Raw genomic sequence first — 20,190 nt, 5'->3', positions numbered from 1 at the left:
CAGCTTAAAATATATATATATATATATTAGAATTTATTAGAATTTACTAGTAAAGGAAACATTCTCACACATGCATGTATATACATAAAACTTAACACACATTACTATATCATCAAATACTTGTTGTGGTGATGTAGGGGAAATTTCCATCTCCACTTTTACCAATTGAAGTGAAGAACATACAACTCGGCAAACATGGAAGTGACACCGGTGTCTATGATACCGAAGGAAGGTAGTTTGCTTTATTTTATACATTCACTTTCCAGTATGTCTTAATTATTATTATTTTTATTTTTATTTGTACAAATAATAATAATAATGTACTTGTTGACAAACGTTTTAGGTTTGTTCCTTCAAAATTTGAAGAAATTTTCATTAAGCATGCACATACACATCCAAATGCTTTGACATATGATGAGTTGAAGGAGATGATAAAGGCCAATAGACAGCCAAAAGATTTGAAAGGAAGGTAGGGCTGTTGTGTACCCCATATCTTTGGTAATCCATTATTTTCCGTTTTTTCTTTTATCTTGGCTTATCCACTTAATTACCTCTATGTTTAAAAAAGATTACTTGAATACCATATTTTGAAACAAACTAATAATAATGTGCCATTGATTTTCATATATATAACAAATAAAATATTGTATTTTGTCATGGTTTTTTATGGTATGTTATTTGGAGTTTTTTAGGTTATGAAAATCAAATCGATGGTTGAACTAGTAAATTAAAGTTTTAAAAATTTAAAAGTTTAATTGAAATTTGATCAAAATTAAATTGAACATAATAAAATAATATATTTATGCATAAGACGAGAAACTGATTTTGTTTTAATTTTTTTATTTTTGAACCGAATTTTCAGTAAAAAAAGTTGTATTGATTCAATTTATTAATCGACTTTTATCAATTTTGACCGATCTATGATAATCAATTTTTGGTTAATTCCATTAAACCAACTAATTCAATCCGATTTTCAAAATACTTGGTTTTTTCAAATTCTAAAAAATTTCCTACTCAATCAATAATATAATAGTTTGAGTTAATTTTTTCTACCCAAAAGCAATTTTGGGGTTCAAAACTCTAAGAAAATTTTTATAAATAAAACATTTATTATCATACAAAATAGTGACATATTATTGACTTGTTTTAAAAGTGATAATTAAGATTACAAACCTTTTATCTTTATCATTTATTTTGATACACTATTAATATTAACCGCATGAAAAATTATTAAAAGAAACGAACATAATTAAATAAATGTATATAATTTTTTATTTGTTAGTGTATTAAAATTAAATTTTTATTTTTATTTTATATTTTTAATCTTAAAAAGGGTTAGGATCATTTCAACCAATAGTCTAAGAATATTGGAAATTATGATGAATGCCAAATTGGATATCAAATTCAAATATAGGGTACGGATAGTAATGCTAATTTAATTTTGCATTTCAAAACTTGATTATAACCATTTGATGATCAGGATTGGAAGTTTTGTTGAATGGCACCTCTTGTACAAGATTGGTAAAGACAAGGACGGACTCCTACAAAAAGAAACTATCAGAGGCGTTTATGATGGTAGCGTCTTTGAAATACTGAAAAAGGAGCACTCGTCGGACAAAAAGAACTGATTAATCAAAATCCATTTGATATAATCATTAATAATGATAATTTATTTCTTTGGATAAAAATGCACATGTTGTATAAGGTACAAAGATTGATATTTTAAGAATTGATGCTTATAATGAAATAAAATGTTTAGTATTCCTTTATACATTCTATGTTCTTATTTTCGGCCTTATTATATAAATAAGTTTTTTTTGTTATAACAAACTCTCAACAAATTATGACCCGTTTGAATAGGTTCATAACTGACTTTTTTTAACTTTTGGCTTATGAAAAAGTGTAATATTAATGTCTGGTATAATTTTTAAAACGAAATTACAACTTTCTAAAAAATTATTTTGGTACTTAAGAAGAAGCTAAAAAAAATGATTTCTCCCATAATAAAAATTTTTTTATCACTTTTCTCTTAAAATAAGTACTTTTAGAATTAAAAAATCAAACACAAAATAATTTATTTATAAGTTACTTTTAATATAAATATTTATTGTTTAAGCTATTTTTTCAAAAATAACTTAATTAAGTTGTTTATCCAAATTGGACGTCCAATCACTTATTGCTTTATTGGTATATAATTATTAGGCATCTAATTCAAGACAATCCGACCAATTTGTTAGCCCGAGATATAGAGAGAACTGAAAATACAACCATTATAAATTTGAAGTATTTGGATCTTATGGCAAACCCTTGAACTTTTTAAATATTTAACCAATCTTTGCCTTCTATATATATCCATGAAATTACAAAGCTTCATGCATACAGTAAAACTCTAACTAAAAAAAATATGAAATCTCGAGCTAGAAAGTTAGAGTAAGAGCTTTGAAGATAAAGAAATTAACAAGAAATTCAAGTGTTGAAAGTGATTAATAAAGAAAATTAAGGATGAAACAAAAAAGGCTAAACACAGAGAAGAAAACCTAGAAAAAAAATTTCTTAAATAAAATTGTGAGATGAAAAGAGAAAATTATAGGTTACAGATTATGTGGGACACATAACTAGAAAATTATTTAATACAGATAGATTTGATCTTTATTATAGACGAATTTTTGGTTACCGACAGATTTCGTCTCTCTGTAAAAGTTTCATTGGAAATTATTTACCGACATATTTTTTCCGTCGGTAATTTACCGACAGATTTTTAACAGTTACCGACAAATTTTTTTTCAGTAAATTCTCTCCTAAATTTCCCTAGAACATCAAACTTTTCGACGGATTTTCTGTCAGTAATTAAAAACAGATTTTTGGATGAATTTTCTGTCGGTAATTAGCAACAGATTTTTCGTCGGTAATTGGAGCCTTGGAAAACCATTCCAAACTTTGAATACAGACAGAAAATCCGTCAGTAAGGTAAAATAAATTTTTTTTAGATTTTTTATTACAAAATAAACCTGTTTTCATACAAAATAAATATAAATTTAATAAATACAAGTTTTTATCTAATTTGTATTCGAATATTTATAATATTTTAAAAAATAAACAAATTCATCATATTATCAAACTAAAAGAAAAATACTATAAACAAGCAAGTCAATATAATTCAAAACATAAACAAAGTGTATTGATACATCAACTATAATAATAAGTAACAACCATATATCAACAAAGTGTATTGATACATCAACTATTGTCCTCTAATTAAGTCAATATACAATAAGGTTGCTTAATCAGGTTCTAAAATTGGAACTTCATCTGTACAGAAACCATTCATTATTATTGTGTCCATTGATTCAAACAGTGGAGTCATGAATTGATCATCTGCTTCAGGCTTCTCTACCTCCTTATATTTTTTAATTTCTCATCTGTTTTCCAAGTATCAAATTCTGAAAAATAAAAAATTAGTGACAATATAACACCCTAACTTTTAGCACCTCATGATCGCACTAAAAGTCAGAGCGCTACTTACTTGTATTCTTTTATTTATATACTACGTTTATTTAATATTGAGCATTCGCGAATACGAACCGAAACTTTAATTAAGAACACAGAAAGTTTTTACTTTTAATCACTTAATCACAATATATATATATATATATATATATATATTCACATATAGCATTCTATACATAGACTTATTTCGAGATTCTGAAATACAAGTCCTATCCCTTCTAAAAACTAAAAACATTAATCGACGAGGGAAAAATAAAATCTAAGAACTTAACTCGTAAACTCAATCTTCTATGCTCTTACAGCTCTGCACTAAATCTTCGCACCTGTAACTGAAATGAGTGAAAATAGGGGTAAGAACTGGGGAGTTCTTAATAGGGTCGAAGGGTATAGTTATATTCATTTTATTATTTGTTACACAGAAATTTCATAACAGCGTACTTGCAATCCTCAACAGGTGGCCAATGGCAGCAAACTTCAGAATACAAACAACTTTAACAGACTAGAGATACAGAAAAAATCACAATTCAAGAAGCACACACACACAATCACAGACAACACATATCACAAAGAAGTATGCATAAACAAGCAAGACAAACAATGCATATGATGCATGCCTTTCCTGTAGCTGATGATATCATCTGTCGGTTATATAGCCAACCCAACATGTCCGGTAGCTAAGCCGAGCACAGTCTCTCTGTTGCGCCTTAATACCACACTACAAAAAATTTTGGTAGAAACGGCGGTTTTTTTGTATTTACGGCGGTTTGAACCGTCATTATTACCAATAATGGCGGTTTCATAAAGCGATGTAATTCTGAGCGCCATTCTGGTTATTACGGCAGTTTTCTGAAAACCGCCACAATTCCCTGGGTTAAAACGGCGGTTTTTGAATAGGTTAAAACGGCGGTTCAAATCACCGTTATTTCCAGGGTTAAAATGGCAGTTTTTGGATAGGTTAAAATGGCAGTTTGAACCGCCATTATTACCCTGACAGAGTGGCATTTTGGTTGGTTAAAATGATATTTTTGAACCGCCATTTTTACCTTAACATTGGTTGGTTAAAGTAACATTTTTATCGTTTAAAAAGGTAGTTTTTACCGTTGTTTTTATCGCGTTAAACAAATATTTTTTTTATTAAAATTTCACAATAACAAAAATCATAATCCATAAACAAAATATTATATAACTCATAAACAAAGTACTAAACATAATATATAATTTTTTTGTATTGAAAATCAAAAGTAATAACTACTATACAAAAACTTGTCTTACTAAACTAACCAAGATACAAGTATTGTAATATGCAATAATCAATCAAATCTACCATCCCGTTCCCTAAAATATTTTAATATCTAATAATGTATTTAAACTATCTAATAAATGCTATTTTTACTACTTAGAGCCGTTATTTCCAGGGTTAAAATAGCGGTTTTTAGATAGGTTAAAACGGCGGTTTGAACCGCCATTATTACCCTGGCAGAGTGGCGTTTTGGTTGGTTAAAACGGCATTTTTGAATCGCCATTTTTACCCTGACAGTAGCGTTTTGGTTGGTTAAAATGGCATTTTTGAACCGACGTTTTACCCTGACAGTGACATTTTTTATCGTTTAAAAAAATAATTTTTACCGTCTTTTTTATCGCGTTAAATAAATAATTGTGATTAAAATTTCACAATAGCAAAAAATCATAATCCATAAATGAAATATTATATAAGTCATAAACAAAATATTAATATAATATATAATTTTTTATTATTGAATATCAAAAGTAATAACTCCTATACAAAACCTTGTCTTACTAAACTTACCAAAATACAAGCATTGCAATAAACACTAATCAGTCAAATCTACCATCGAGTTCCCTAAACTATGTTAATATCTAATAATGTATTTAAACCATCTAATAAGTGCTATTTTTACTACTTAGAATATGAACATACAAGACAATTAGCTTAGATAAGTGATGATGAATAAAATTTAGAGGCCAAAAGTTTCCTCCTTTTGTAATTAACTTTAAAACAAGCATGCCTTAGTTTCTTGGTCTCTTGTGTGAGTTTCATCCCGAGGACTTGCTTCGACATCTTTGTTTCTTGCTCCAACACTCCAACTTTATTATCCAAACTCATCTCTTACAAACCAATGATATCATAATGAGGCAGATTAGCAAGGACATCAATAGTGCCTGTAAACTGGTTGTTCTGCAGATACCTGCACAAATATAAATAAGTCAACTTGGAATATAATCAATATGATGTAAAGTATTGATAGAAAGAATATTGATAATCTAGATTCTCACATGCTGGTAATGCCTAAAAGTGAGCTCAAAGTCTGCAGAAGGTCACTTGTCAATAAATTGAAGGAGAGATCCCTGCAAAAAGTTAAAAAAATTTGTTTTATCATCTTGGTCCTAAATAATCAGAAAAATCAAATATAGCCTCAGCAGTTCTATACATTTAGACTGCACATGAACAATAACTTGACAGCCATCTAGATTACATTTCTATACAGTTCACAGGAGGAGGAAGTCTCACAATGAAGAGAGGGCAGAAAGCTTCATGAAGTTAACGTTCAATCCTTGCTGGAACTGATTGTGAGCAAGATTCCTATGTTCTCAAAAATAATAAAAAAGTTACTCCAATAGCTCATGGAGTTGGTTGATAAGGTATTATTATGATAAATGCTCAAGAAGATAATTACACACAGGTCTGTAAGAGAGGTCATATCAGAAACAGAGTAAGGGATTGCCCCAGTGAAGTTATTATAAGCCAGATTCCTGCATACAAAGAATTAATTATGTTAGAACTTATAATCATAATATTATGGGTGAAATAAACTTAAGGGTAACAACCATATATATATAGAAACATACAAGCGCTGCATATTTGGAGGAAGCTGGTATGGTATGCCACCTCCAAGATTGTTGCTACTCAGGTCTCTACAATAAAAAGAAGAGTCACATCGCGAGTTACATTTCCACACAAAACTGGATATTGTATGAAAGAATAGTGAATCATACGGGTTGGTCAAAGATGTCAAGGGTTGTAATCCATAAGGCAATGTTCCCATTAGTTTAAGATTGGATAACTTACTGGTAAATAAAACAATAATTTTAGAAATCAGCATCAAAATGCAATCATGATAAAAAGTGGTATAAAGTGAAGAGTGTGAGACTACATCTCTGTAACTCAGTTGTTTGAGCATGTTATGGGTATTAGTTATTTCTAAAGCTCCAGAACTCACTTTTCCTACTGTTTTGGCTTCACAAAAACAGCATCTTCAAGCTCTTCTGAAACAAGAAGGCATTGAAAAGAAAACAAATTGCAGTAATTTATATGTAATAGGTAGATTAGACTTGGAGCATTTGACAGTTACAGAGATAGAGAGACTTACAGCATGCCCGCTACTGATTAAGGCGTTAACAAACACCTCATTAGAAAGCACGTTCAATTTCTTTTGCTCCTCACCCTAAAGCATGTATGTTAGAAATACTAATACAGCGACTATTCACGTAAAATAATGTTTTAATGTGAACATGATAGCTAAGAATCGTGAGATGAGAGTACCTTGTTAACAGTAGAACAAACGTACTTGCAGCCTCTTTTTTCCTGAAACTTTAATATCAGTAAGGTAATCATCAATTAATTGCACATTAATCATGTAATTTAAATTAGTTAACACTATTTTAATCGTATAGAGGAGGAAAATCAAACGAAGATGAAGTAGATTACTGAATTGATATAGATGACAGAACCAAATCATACAAGCTTAGTTAGAGGCAGCAACAATAGCTTCGCAGCAGCTAGAGAACCAGATTGAATCCACAAATTGAAGCCAAAGAACCATTGCTAAGGTATTTCAATAATCATTTTCTCCTCTGAACCATTGCTATCAAGCCTTTACGAGAATGCACATCCTAAATCATGATAGAATGAATCAAGTAAGGTATTTAAGAGAGTAATATGTTAAGAAATATTTTCACCATGTAATCTGAAATAAAAATCGAAGGGTCAAGAAACGGGTTGAAATCAAAACAGTGGTGACATTGCACAAAAGGGATTTCAAGGGTGAACTAATAAGATGGATCATGGCAAGACTGCAAAAGTGCAAATTGAATTAAGAAGCAATCTTATGACCAGCAATAATAATACACTATTTTTCGTTCATCTGATATATTAGTAGTAAGGATGCTTATTTGGACCATTAGTTTTTATCCATAACTTTACATACATACAGCTTGATAGAAGTCCAACTCAAACAGAAATAGCTCCAGATCCATATGAAATTGGTTGGTTCAAAATTCTCTTTTGCCACCAATAGTTATTTTCATTTCAATATATAGAAGATTAAGATTAACGAGAGATGTTGAAAGAAGTAACTAACCTTCTTGTGTACAACAGCTAATAGATGCTAAATCTTAGTTGTGAGTTGTGCAACTGCATGAATCCAAAATGACATCATTGATTCCTTAACAAGTTCTTATAACCATTTTCATAAGTATTTTCAAGACACTTTTAATATTATCACTTTCATCTAATTATGAACCTATATTGCAATAAGACAGCCACACAATGTTTCAAATTGATAGGAAGGTAACTAAAGCAAATTCATTCCCTTCTTTCCACATGTTTCTCATAAATAAAACATTTAATTAATAATAGTCCTTACCTTGAACTCGAGCCGATCCACAATCTGACTCTGACATTTTGAACTCATCTCTAACCTTTGCAAGTTCAATTTTCAACTTTTCTTATGAGGACATATTATCTAGACGGAAGTCCTGGAATTAGCAAAAAGTGGACAATCAACACACATCAGCAACAACATCTTCAATTATAAAAGAAAAACACTCAAAATTGCTGATAAATAGAGAATTGACAAACCTTGTTGCGAACAGCACAGAGTTTGAGGAGAGTGAGGAGATGCAGAGAGATATGAGCTTGGAGCACAAGGGCAAAAGCTTGGAATCATCGCAAAGAGCCAAATGATTTACTTATTGCTTATCAGATCAATGGTAGAAACAACAATCTAATTGCCATTCACATGCATATGAAACCCTAAGACAATCGATTAGAATGAAATATTTTCAAGAGAACAAAGGAAAAAAGGGAGAAGAACCTACCTCGCCAGTCTACCGCTGGAGGAGAAATTCGCAGCACGGTAGCTTGATGGAAGAGATCGCCGCGTAGGAAAACATCGTCGGAGGAAATTGTCACTAGAGGAGACGTCGCCAGAGAAGACAAGAGGAGACGTCACTGGAGGAGACGTCATAAGAGGAGACCGGCGCTGGAGGAGATGTCGCAGGAGGAGACATCGTGTGAGGAAACCGTTGCTGGAGGAGAAGTCGTGTGAGGAGACTGTCGCGTGAGGAGACATCGCCGGAGGAGGTCATCGTTGGAGATCGAGGATCATCGCCGGAGGAGATTGTAAACAGAGGAGATCGCGAGTGGCAGAGATTCAACCGTTCTCTAACAGTGGCCATCGTCTCGCATGGAACAATGTAATGAAGGTTAAGTTAGGGTTGGACCTTTTTATACATTGTGGTAATGGCATTTAAAAACCGCCTGAATCCACAAGAACCGCCATCAAGTGTAAATTAATTATGGCACCACAAAAAAATGTAGTAATATCCGAATATTACGGCGATTTTGTAGAACCGCCGTAATATTAGTGCCATTTTATGTCTCTTTTTTTGTAGTGCCATTAGAGGGTATTTGTGTTGTGTCATCATTAGAGGCTATCTGTACCCTGTCACCATTAGAGGGTATATGTGCCCTGTCACCATTAGAGGGTATCGGTACCCTGTTACCTTTACAACCAGAGAGAAAACACAGACATACTTATCATCAATCAACCACAATCATGCATCGTTTATCATATTCATTCAATTTCATAATTCAAACTCAATTTTCATTATTACTCTTCCTCATCTCTTTCCCGGAGCAAGTGGGACTAAGCCACAACCCTTGCGTATTGCCCATGTATTTTCAAATATCAGAATCTCTATTTAAAAATAAATCAAATCCATTCTCTTTCCTTAAACTCCTTTTCATTAAAAGAAAAGTCTCGAATCAACTTCAAAAGTCCATTCTTTAATTCCATTTAAAAATAAAACCCCAAAATACATAACTCTCAAGCAAACAATAATAATTCAACATAAACTTAATCAAACTCAAACAATAATCAATCAAACTAACATTCACTTATCAAATTCACATTTAATTATTATAAAATTACGAAACCCTACTTCTGTATGAAATCAAGTTAACGGAAGCTCCGGAAAAACTTTTTAACCGAGCTGTTGAAGAGGAAAACATTAGAATCGGCTACTCCACCTCTAGAGCTTCCTCAGCCGAACTTTGCATGGAAAGACAGTAACTCTACCATCGATTTCTCCCAAATAAAAATGATGTCAATATAAAAAGAAAGAAGATACGAATATTTTTATCAGATTAAATTTTTTATTAGAATTATGAATCTCAAGAAATCGAAACCGAAAGCTCAGAGGTTTCCACGGTTCTCCTCACCCATGGTTCACTCTCTTTCTTTTTCTTAATGGTTCGGTTGATGTATATGAAAAGAATGATGATGACGGTGATTAATGAAAAAAAAAGGTATATATATATGTTACTAACTCCACATGTCAAGGTTATATATATACACATGCATACCAACTTCTTTCTTTTGCTTTCATATTGGCTTAATGAATCCATGTTATATATATATTATATGCATATGAACCAAGTTTTAAATTTTCTTTTTTCATTTTCTTAAAGGCTTCGGCCACTTTCTTCTTTTTTTTTTTTTCTCTTTTCTCTTAATATATATAGATTCTGTGAATTATTAGTTAATAGAATAAGTAATAATTAAAATAAACTATAAAATTCTATTTAATTATTTTTGTTAAAAATAATTTTTTTAAAAAATTACATCTCAATATAATATATTAACTCATAAATAGCTAATTATTTAATTTTCAAAAATTTCGGGTCTTATATCCTACCCCACTTATAAAAATTTTCATCCTCGAAAATTATTACATTGAAATAAGTTAAAGCTCAAATCAAAGAAAATAGGGTCCACGAAGAGAAGTATAGGTAAACAGAGATATATAGGGACAATAAGATTTGGTCGAAAAATAATCAAACCACATTTTAAGGAGGGAATCCGAAACAACGGATTCCAATGAAAATAATGAAAGAAGAGATGACACCAAGTCACATAGTACGAATAAATGGTTTATGTCAAAACGAATCCTTAAAATGTAACTTCTAACGTTCTCAAACCCTGTGATTCGTATAACCTATTATTTTTATTTCGTCTATCATAATCCATTAGCGTTCCCGTATACAAAAATCATCAGTACTAAATTGGCCAGACCTAATACCATGAGAAATGCAATTGTAAGCTAACAGCATTAATCAACAGACAGTCATGCATATAAAATCTATACTCTTGTCATTAAGACAAGTTCTATCGCATGACAGACACTCAGAGTATGCAGTGAAATATAGTCAGTCCATTCCCAAGGCTCTAATAGGAACGAACTGCTATGATACCATAATGTAAAACCCTAACTTTTAACACCTCATGATCGCACTAAAAGTCCGAGCGCTACTTACCTGTATTCCTTTATTTATATACTACGTTTATTTAATATTGAGCCTTCACGAATACGAACCGAAACTTTAATTAAGAACACGGAAAATTTTTACTTTTAATCACTTAATCACAAAAAACATACATATATATATATATATATATATTCACATATAGCATTATATACATAGACTTATTTCGAGATTCTGAAATACAAGTCCTATCCCTTCTAAAAACTAAAACATTAATCGACGAGGGGAAAATAAAATCTAAGAACTTAACTCGTAAACTCAATCTTCTATGCTCCTGCAACTCCGTACTAAACCTTCACACCTGTAGCTGAAAGGGGGTGGAAATAGGGGGTAAGAACTGTGGAGTTCTTAGTAGAGTCGGAGTGTATAGTTATATTCATTTTATTATTTGTTATACAGGAATTCCATAACAGCGTACTTGCAATCCTCAACAGGTGGCCAATGGCAGCAAACCTCAGAATACAAATAACTTTAATAGACCAGAGATACAGAGAAAATCACAAGTCAAGACACACACATAATCACAGACAACACATATCATAAAGAAGTATGAATAAACAAGCAAGACAAACAATGCATATCATGCATGCCTTTCCTATGGGTGATGATATCATCTGTCGGTTATATAGCCAACCCGACATGTCCGGTAGCTAATCGGGGCACAGTCTCTCTGTTGCGCCTTAATACAATTAGAGGGAATACGTGCTCTGTCACCATTAGAGGGTATATGTACCCTGTCACCATTAGTGGGTATCGATGCCCTGTCACGCTTACAACCAGAGAGAAAACACAGACATACTTATCATCAATCAACCACAATCATGCCTTGTTTATCATATTCATTCAATTTCATAATTCAAACTCAGTTTTCATCATTCTTCTTCCTCATCTCTTTTCCGGAGCAAGTGGGACTAAGTTATAACCCTTGCGTATTGTCCATGTATTTTCAAATATCAGAATCTCTCTTTAAAAACAAATCAAATCCATTTCTCTTTCCTTAAACTCATTTTCATTAAACCAAAAGTCTCAAATCAACTTCAAAAGTCCATTCTTTAATTCTGTTTAAAAACAAAACCCCAAAATACATAACTCTCAAGCAAACAATAATAATTCAACATAAACTTAATCAAACTCAAACAATAATCAATCAAACAAATATTCACTTATCAAATTCACATTTAATTATTATAAAATTACCAAACCCTACCTCCGTGTGAAATCAAATCAACAGAAGCTCCGGAGAAACTTTCTGACCGAGCTGCTGAAGAGGAAAACGTTAGAATTGGCTACTCCACCTCCGGGGCTTCCTCGGCCAAACTTTGCATGGAAGGACAGCAACTCCACCATCGATTTCTCCCAAACAAAAGTGACATCAATGTGAAGAGGAGGAAGATACGAATACTTTTATTGGATTATATTTTTTATTAGAGTTACGGATCTCAAGAAATGAAAACCAGAAGCTCGAAGGTTCCACGGTTCTCCTCACCCATGGTTCGCTCTCTTTCTTTCTTTTTCTTAATGGTTCAGTTTGATGCATATGAAAAGAATGTTGATGACATTGATTAATGAAAAAAAGAGGTATATATATGTTACTAAGGCTTCGTTTGGTTAGTGGGTAGAGATAAATAGGACACAGATACAAAGAGACAAAATGTCATAGACACAATGAGACATGAAATTTGAGAACTTGTTTGGTACTCAAGGACATAACACTATTTACAATTTACCATTCTAACAAAATGACAATGTTATCCCTGCCACAAACTATCAACACCACCTCTTTATCATTATTTCAGATCAAATTACCACCATTAAAACCACCATAACCACCTCTCTACCACCATTTCGATACAAATTACAACTATTAATAATAACAAACACATAATAAATTAAAAATTCAGATCCAATCTAATTTAATATATAAACACAATTTTCAATCAACATCTAAATAAAAAATAGATAAATAATATATGAATTAAAAAAAATAGAAAACTAAATGGATCTGGTAACGTGGAAGAGAGGCGGAAGAATTGTAGAAGAGAAGTGGAGGCAAAATTGGAATAGCCGGAGAGACGAAGGTAGATCTATGAGGTAGATTGAGAGAGGAAACGGGAGGCGCGACAGAGGCGACGTCGGTGGATTTGGTAAAGACAGATGCAAAGCAGAGGCAGCGACGAATCTAAGCAGAGGGAGGCTCAAAGATAAGGGAGCCAGGGAGGGAGAGAAGACTTGAGGCAGTGGAGATAAGGAAGATAAGGAGAGGCAATGGAGGAGGAGGAGCAGAGGCAGCAAAAAAGGACAAAGGAATGGAGGTGGTGGAGAGGGACAGAGAAGGTGAGGCGGCGGTTGGGGTAGAAGGCATGGAGGAAGAAAAGAGGCACTGAGGAAGAAGGTGAGAAAGAAGAGAAAAAGAAGTGGATTAAGGTTAAAAGGAGAAGGGTATAAATGAAAATAAAAAAAAAGATAACAAAGATAAAAGTGGAAATAAAAAACTCTGTCTGTGTCACAGGTTAAAATGGAAGCCTAATGGAAGCCACATAATTAGTAGCATTGTTGGCACAATTAGGTTTTCTAACCAACTATTTCTCTCAAATGTGCTGTTTATTCCAAGTTTTGACTTCAAATTAATTTTGGTTTCAAAATGAACTAACGGACTAAAGTGCCATATGCTTATAAATGATATCATTTGTGAGATACAGGACCGAGCTACTTTGAAAAGGATTGGAGTAGCTAAGTGTGCAGATGGACTCTATACAATGGATAGTCAAGTTTTTAACTCACGCAACCCTCATAATATGCATGACACACACAAATCATCAATCATTCTTGCTACAACTATCATAACAGATGGCAACCACACTCAACTTAGCACTGCATCATCTAATAAAGTGAATGCACTTTGGCATTCTCGATTAGGCCATATACCTCTACATAGATTGCAAATAATGCATAAAACACATCCCTTTATTGATTGTAACGAAGGAATAAATCCATGTTATTCTTGTCACTTAGCTAAATAAAAGAAATTATCTTTTTCTTATAGCACTTTAAAATCAAGTAACTGTTTTGATATGTTACATCTTGACATTTGGTATCCCATATCCACTCTTTCAATTCATGGTTACAAATACTTTCTTACAATTGTCGATGATAAGAGTAGATACACTTGGGTACATTGCATGAAAGCCAAATTTTAAACTTCTGAAATTGTAAAGAATTTTGTCAAATTTGTACAAACTCAATTCAATAAAACTATGAAATGTTTAAGAACTGACAATGGACCTGAATTTTCTTTAAAAAAAATTTATGCATCAAATGGAATGTAGTAGAATTCTATTGATGATGAGCGGGCAAAAGCCCCATATCCCCCGGTTTGTGAGCCAGGTTCCCCCCTTCTTTTTTCTTGGCACGAGATGCCGTTACACCATACACGGTAGGAAAAAGCTTCTCGGTCATAGGGGAGTTCAGAAAGAATCTCGATAATGAAATATTTTTGTATTTCTACCACTACTCATGATTCAATTGCCATGTATTTAGCTATTGAGCCTCAAAGTTTATGTTTCATGCATCATACATCTTGTGCGGAAACCCCACAACAAAATAAAATAGTTGAGCAAAAGCATCAACATATCCTCAATGTGGCAAGAGCACTACTCTTTCATTCTTCTTTGCCAAAATACTTTTGGAGTTTTGCAATTTAACATGCTGTGCATTTAATCAGTGTGCAGCCAAGCCAATTTCTTAAAAACAAGTTCCCATTTGAACGTCTTTTTAACAAAATTCCAGATTTATCAAACTTAAAAGTCTTTGGTTGCTTATCCTATGCCTCTACTCTAACTAATGCAAGAAGTAAACCTGATCCGAGAGCTAGGAAATGCATTTTCTTAGGATTCAAAGAAGGGACTAAAAGTTTTACTTTTATGGATCTAAGCTCCAAAAATATATTCACTTCAAAAGATATAATTTTTTATGAATCTCAATTTTCATACTCAATAACATCTTGTGCATCTCATGTTGACTTATTGCCTCAATATGCACCATACCTGCATAGTTCAGAAAATCATTCATTTGACCCATTCACTTATGACACTTCTTATGTTAGTGACACACACACAACAGCGGCCCTAACTGCACACACACCACTCACACTAAATTTACCAATTTCATCGCCATTAGTCTCATCTCAAAAAACTCATGCCACAAATCAAACTTCATAAAATACTCCATGCATTCATGACATTTCACACACACCCACTCAAGGTTGTCAAACTCGCGAGTCTAGGTAAACTCGTGGAGCTGACCTAGACTTGACTTGTAAACTCGTATGAGTTTACCTGTTATAATTATTTTGCAAAAAATATATATATCGTGTATAATATATATGTTTACTCAAATATAGGCATTCAAACTCAATAATTTTAACATAAAAAATATAATAAATTAACATAATACTACAATTATAACAAGTACTCTAAAACACACATTCAAATCCTTCACAAGTATGCATCTAGTTCAACATAAAATGTGAAAAGGGCTTGGAGAAGAGAGTGATTGAATGAGTGCGGCGAGCAAAGTGAGGGATTTAGCTGTTTAGGGTTACGTTCATACGTTGATCCCATTTTTTTCTCCTTTTTTTGGGCCTAAAACGGCTCTGTTTTTGCAAAAAAGGCCAAACAAAACAAACTCACTGACTCGCCCGTAAACTTGTGAGTTTGACCGAGTTTATGCGAGTTTACTTGAGTCTACCCGGAAATGAGTTTGTACCTGAATTAACTCAATTTCACTACCTAAACTCGTAAACTCGTATGAGTTTACGAGTTAACTCGAGAGCTTGACAACAATGCACCCACTCCAATTGAAACAAGAAAATCAACCAGAATTAAAAGAACTCCATCTTATCTTCAGGACTATCATTGTAAGATAAATAGCACACATACTATTGCTGACTCTTTTTGTAGGTACCCTATCTCAACATACATGTCTTATAATGCACTTAGTTCAACACACAAATCCTTCTCTTTGGCTGTTGCTACAACTATTGTACCTAGTGATTATGGGGAGTCTGCTGCCATCCTTGCTGGAGAGAAGCCATCCAAAGTGAACTTGAAACTTTGAAGAGTAATCAAACTTGGCGGATCATGAAGCTCTCTGATGGCAAAAGAGCTATAGGTTGTAAGTGGATTTTTCAAATCAAATTTCACCCTGACGGCTCAATCGAAAGATACAAGGCCAGACTTGTGGCCAAAGATTTCACGCAAATAGAGGGTGTAGATTTTCTAGATACATTTAGTCCACTCGTGCGCATGACCACATTGAGGGTTGTTCTAGCACTAGCAGCAGCCAAGCATTGGCACATCAAGCAGTTGAATGTCAATACTATTTTTCTACACGGTGAATTAAACGAAGACGTCTACATGTCCCTTCCTCCAGGGCTGCAACACTCTGAAATTGGTTCCAATTTGGTATGCAAATTAGAAAAATCCCTCTATGGACTATGCCAGGCTAGCAGGAAGTGGAACTTGAAATTAACCGACACTCCCACCTCAGTTGGGTTCACAAAATCAGAATCAAATCATTCTCTCTACACTAAGGTTACAGCTCAGGGTGTGACCATTATCATGGTCTGTGTTGATGATTTGGTCCTAACCGGTGATGACATTCATGAAATTGAATCAATTAAAGCTTTACTTGATGACAAATTCAAGATTAAAGTTTTAGGAAACCTCAAATTCTTCTTGGATAAGGAGGTGGCCAAAACCTCACAAGGCATTCACTAGTGTCAATGCAAATATGCTCTCGACATACTCAAGGATTTTGGCTTCCTTAATTGCAAACCAGCATGCACACCAATGGATTATACCTCTGGCCGATCACACTCCTTATCAGCAATTACTTGGACGTCTCTTATATCTCACGAATACTAGGCTAGATATTGCAAAATCAACACAAAGTTACTTTACCCAGTTTCACTTTTCATGATACATTGGCTAAACTAAGAAAAAACAAAAAAAGAGATAGAATTAAAATATTTTTTTATTGACCAATTAGAATTGCCTCCCAGGATCTATAATTGTCTCAAAAGGTCCAATATACATATATTATTGGACCTTTTTAATACCAGTCACGAAAACCTTATGAAAATAGAAGATTTTCGGATAGAAGATGTAAAACATATCTTGGACATTTTAGAAATTCGAAATTGAAAGAAAAGCATTTTGCATAAATTGAAAATCCATTAGGTTATTTTCATCTTTTTTTTTTCTTTCTTTTTATCTCTAATTCAATTCCAATTTGAAAATCAAATAAGTCGTATCTTACTCAAACTGATAAAAAGAGCTGAGGTTATACTAAAAACCGCTAGTAGAAAACCAAAATAACTAGTTATAGTGGGCATAAAGAAACTAAATGAAATAAGTTCTTTTTATACGTATGTTTACAAAGTACTTCCCTAAATTTTCAAGGAAATACAATCGAATAGGAGAATAAGAAAAAATACCATTTGAGAAATACAATTGAGATTTGTGGATTTATCAATCATTATAGACGAATACCTTTTTTTGTATATTTTCTTCTATTTCATTTTTTATTTCACTTTTTAGAATTATTCGTATACACCAATTTTCTTATTGAGAAAGCATATTGATAGCCTCTACTTGTGTCCTAGCTCGTCGAAGAGATAGATTTGCCTCGATTTGTTGTCTCTTGCCTTCAGATTTACTCAAGTTAGCTTCTGCTATTTCAAGAGTTTGTTTCATAGGGTCTTTCTATCCAGGTGGAGGTAGTCCGCATCTTCACATAAATGTTTATTTCACCGAGCCTCTCTTCGAGACAGTGCCCAGATCGTTACGCCTTTTGTGCGGGTCAGAACTTACCCGACAAAGAATTTCGCTACCTTAGGACCGTTATAGTTACGGCCGCCATTCACCGGGGCTTCGGTCGTAGTGGGGAGGCTTAGTCAGTTTATGGATTGTCCAACTGATATTCATATGCAAGCAACACAAAGGGTTTTAAGATATTTGAAGGGTTGCCCATTAACTGGTGTTTTCTTTTCAGCAACAAATGATCTAAAAGTTATTGGATTCTCAGATGCGGATTGGGCCACATGTGCAGACACTCGGAGGTCAATCACTGGCCATTGTTTTAATCTTGGGAGCTCATTGATCAGTTGAAAAAGTAAGAAATAAAGCACAATGGCAAGATCTTCATCCGAATCAGAATATAGAGCTTTATCCCTTGCTACATGTCAAGCTCAGTGGTTGAGTTACATCATGCGCGATTTAGGAATGCCTTTGAAAGAGCCTATAACCCTGTTTTGTGACAATAGATCAGCTAAACATATTGCAACAAATTCTATCTTCTATGAAAGAACTAAGCATATAAAAATGGACTGTCACCTAGCTAGAAATCAACACCTCTCTGACTTGACACATGATGTCAGTATCCTCATCTAATCAGCTTGCTGATTTTCTTATTAAGGCTTTTGCACCAAGTTTCTTTGCATCTAACATTGGCAAATTAGGTCTCTCACACATATACAGACCTAGTCTAAGGGAGGCTATAACTTGAGTCCTAGTTTAAATGAGGTTGTAATTGTAGTAGATAAATGTTGTAGCGTAATTAAATAATCATAGTTAGATTAGTTAGTAATTATTTATGCCAGCTAGCACTAAAGTTTGTTAAAAAAGTTAGTGAATTAGAAGATTACGTTTTTGAAAGTTAGTTACATAACTGTATACATTGCGTGATGTATATAAATTGCTTGTGAATTATAATGAGAACATTTTTTTCTGCCATTTTTTTGTATTTTCTTTTTATCTTCTCTAATTTTTTTGTTTTGTTTTGTTTTGTTTTTTTTTAGTTTTGCTATATGTCTTTACTCTTTGACTTATTCAATAGAGATAGATGAGAGTTCATATTTCTTCTGCCATATATTTTTACAACTGGTTCTTTTTTTTTTATGCTTTCTGAATAGCTAAAAATACTACAAAAATATTCAACAACAATAAATAATGCATATTTTGACAACGGAATCAGCTGAAATGGCCCCTATCGTAAGTACTACTATTGCATTTCCATTTGTAGCCGCTTCACCCCTTTAGTTTGTGTCCCTTCAAGTTGCCATTTTTCTTAGACACATGCATATTAGATATCAATTATAAGTAATATTATTGAGACAAAAAAAAATTAAAATTTGCTTTTTTTTAATATTTATTAATTATTATACTAATTAATAAATATTAAATAAGTTAAATTTTAGTTAATTTTAACTAAAATTTTTTTGTTATCAAACATTTTTAAATCATTATAAACCCCCTAAAATAGAAAGTCTGGACCCGTCCAACTTGCCATATTGACATTTATGTTTTTGTCTAAACAGATAAACGGGTTTTCTAAAGATCTATTGATCTATGTACTTTAGAATTAAAAAACGTAATCAAACGAAATTAAAACAAAATATGACTGTTAATAAAATGTTATTTAACTTTTAGAGTAAAATACTAATTTGATCAAAAATANNACATTAAAATTTGATCGCTAATAAAATTATTTTTAGAATATATATTTAATATCTAATTTTTTATCGCATTTTTAAATCTTTCGAAATTTATTTGTTCGTTAATATTTTTAAAGGTTATTTTTATCAGTCGTGTAAATTTTTGGATACTATTTTAATATTAAAACAAATATGTTGCATTTTTAGCTTGTTCTTAAAATTTTTATTTCGTTATAAAATCATAAAAATGAAATCTTAGTTGGACGTTAGAATTGAATTATAAATTTATAATTCAGCCATCTTAGCTTTGTCGGTGCAATGATAAGTGAGAATTAAAAGAGTGGAAAATTGTGGGGCACGGTCTTCTTTGGAGTCTAAGCACAAATAATTCCATACGTAACTTCAGCATGCAAATTGATGAAGTAAAATCTTTCTTTGAAGGGTGGTGGGGATTAATTAAAAATTAAAATGAGTGGTCATCATCATTTCGAATGACAATAAGATGTTTAATTTGCTATATAAATTGATCCTTTTTTTCTCTCAGTCTTCCATCAGTGTTCCT

At 32.6% G+C, this 20,190-nt stretch overlaps 2 protein-coding genes and 1 long non-coding RNA gene across 8 annotated transcripts in view; 2 read left to right on the top strand and 1 right to left on the bottom strand.

Annotated features, from left to right (window-relative positions):
• Positions 1-1,771, top strand: part of LOC107608137 (probable peroxygenase 5) — a 4,561-nt gene extending 2,790 nt beyond the window's left edge. Inside the window, exons 4-6 of the mRNA XM_016310020.2 lie at positions 138-232; positions 344-469; positions 1,481-1,771. Coding sequence (XP_016165506.1) covers positions 138-232; positions 344-469; positions 1,481-1,628 — 369 coding nt within the window. The 3' untranslated portion in view covers positions 1,629-1,771. The remainder of the gene's footprint in view (positions 1-137; positions 233-343; positions 470-1,480) is intronic.
• Positions 3,890-5,569, top strand: LOC110264928. Its single transcript, XR_002351288.1, has 2 exons — positions 3,890-4,461; positions 4,948-5,569. It is a non-coding gene; the product is annotated as an uncharacterized LOC110264928 (long non-coding RNA).
• On the bottom strand, positions 5,297-9,011 carry LOC107608473 (protein STRUBBELIG-RECEPTOR FAMILY 6-like). 6 transcript variants are annotated; one of them, XM_021107519.1, is made up of 13 exons: positions 8,387-9,008; positions 8,172-8,283; positions 7,887-7,939; positions 7,268-7,419; positions 7,070-7,117; positions 6,897-6,971; positions 6,747-6,792; positions 6,523-6,594; positions 6,376-6,441; positions 6,208-6,279; positions 6,038-6,109; positions 5,803-5,874; positions 5,297-5,714 (listed from the first exon to the last, which is right to left on the bottom strand). In XM_021107519.1, exons 8-13 carry the CDS (start codon positions 6,570-6,572, stop codon positions 5,636-5,638), a joined length of 411 nt encoding a protein of 136 aa, XP_020963178.1. In that variant the 5' UTR covers positions 6,573-6,594; positions 6,747-6,792; positions 6,897-6,971; positions 7,070-7,117; positions 7,268-7,419; positions 7,887-7,939; positions 8,172-8,283; positions 8,387-9,008; the 3' UTR covers positions 5,297-5,635. The 6 variants fall into 6 exon arrangements, with proteins under 6 accessions (XP_020963178.1, XP_020963179.1, XP_020963180.1 ...); XM_021107520.1 differs by having other exon boundaries at positions 6,747-6,971; positions 8,387-8,560; positions 8,626-9,008; XM_021107521.1 differs by having other exon boundaries at positions 6,747-6,971; positions 8,387-8,531; positions 8,626-9,008.

Source organism: Arachis ipaensis, chromosome B07 (assembly GCF_000816755.2).
Source record: "Arachis ipaensis cultivar K30076 chromosome B07, Araip1.1, whole genome shotgun sequence".
NCBI lineage: Eukaryota > Viridiplantae > Streptophyta > Magnoliopsida > Fabales > Fabaceae > Arachis > Arachis ipaensis.
The sequence above is the reverse complement of the archived record's forward strand: the minus strand, read 5'-3'. Positions and strand labels throughout refer to the sequence as shown.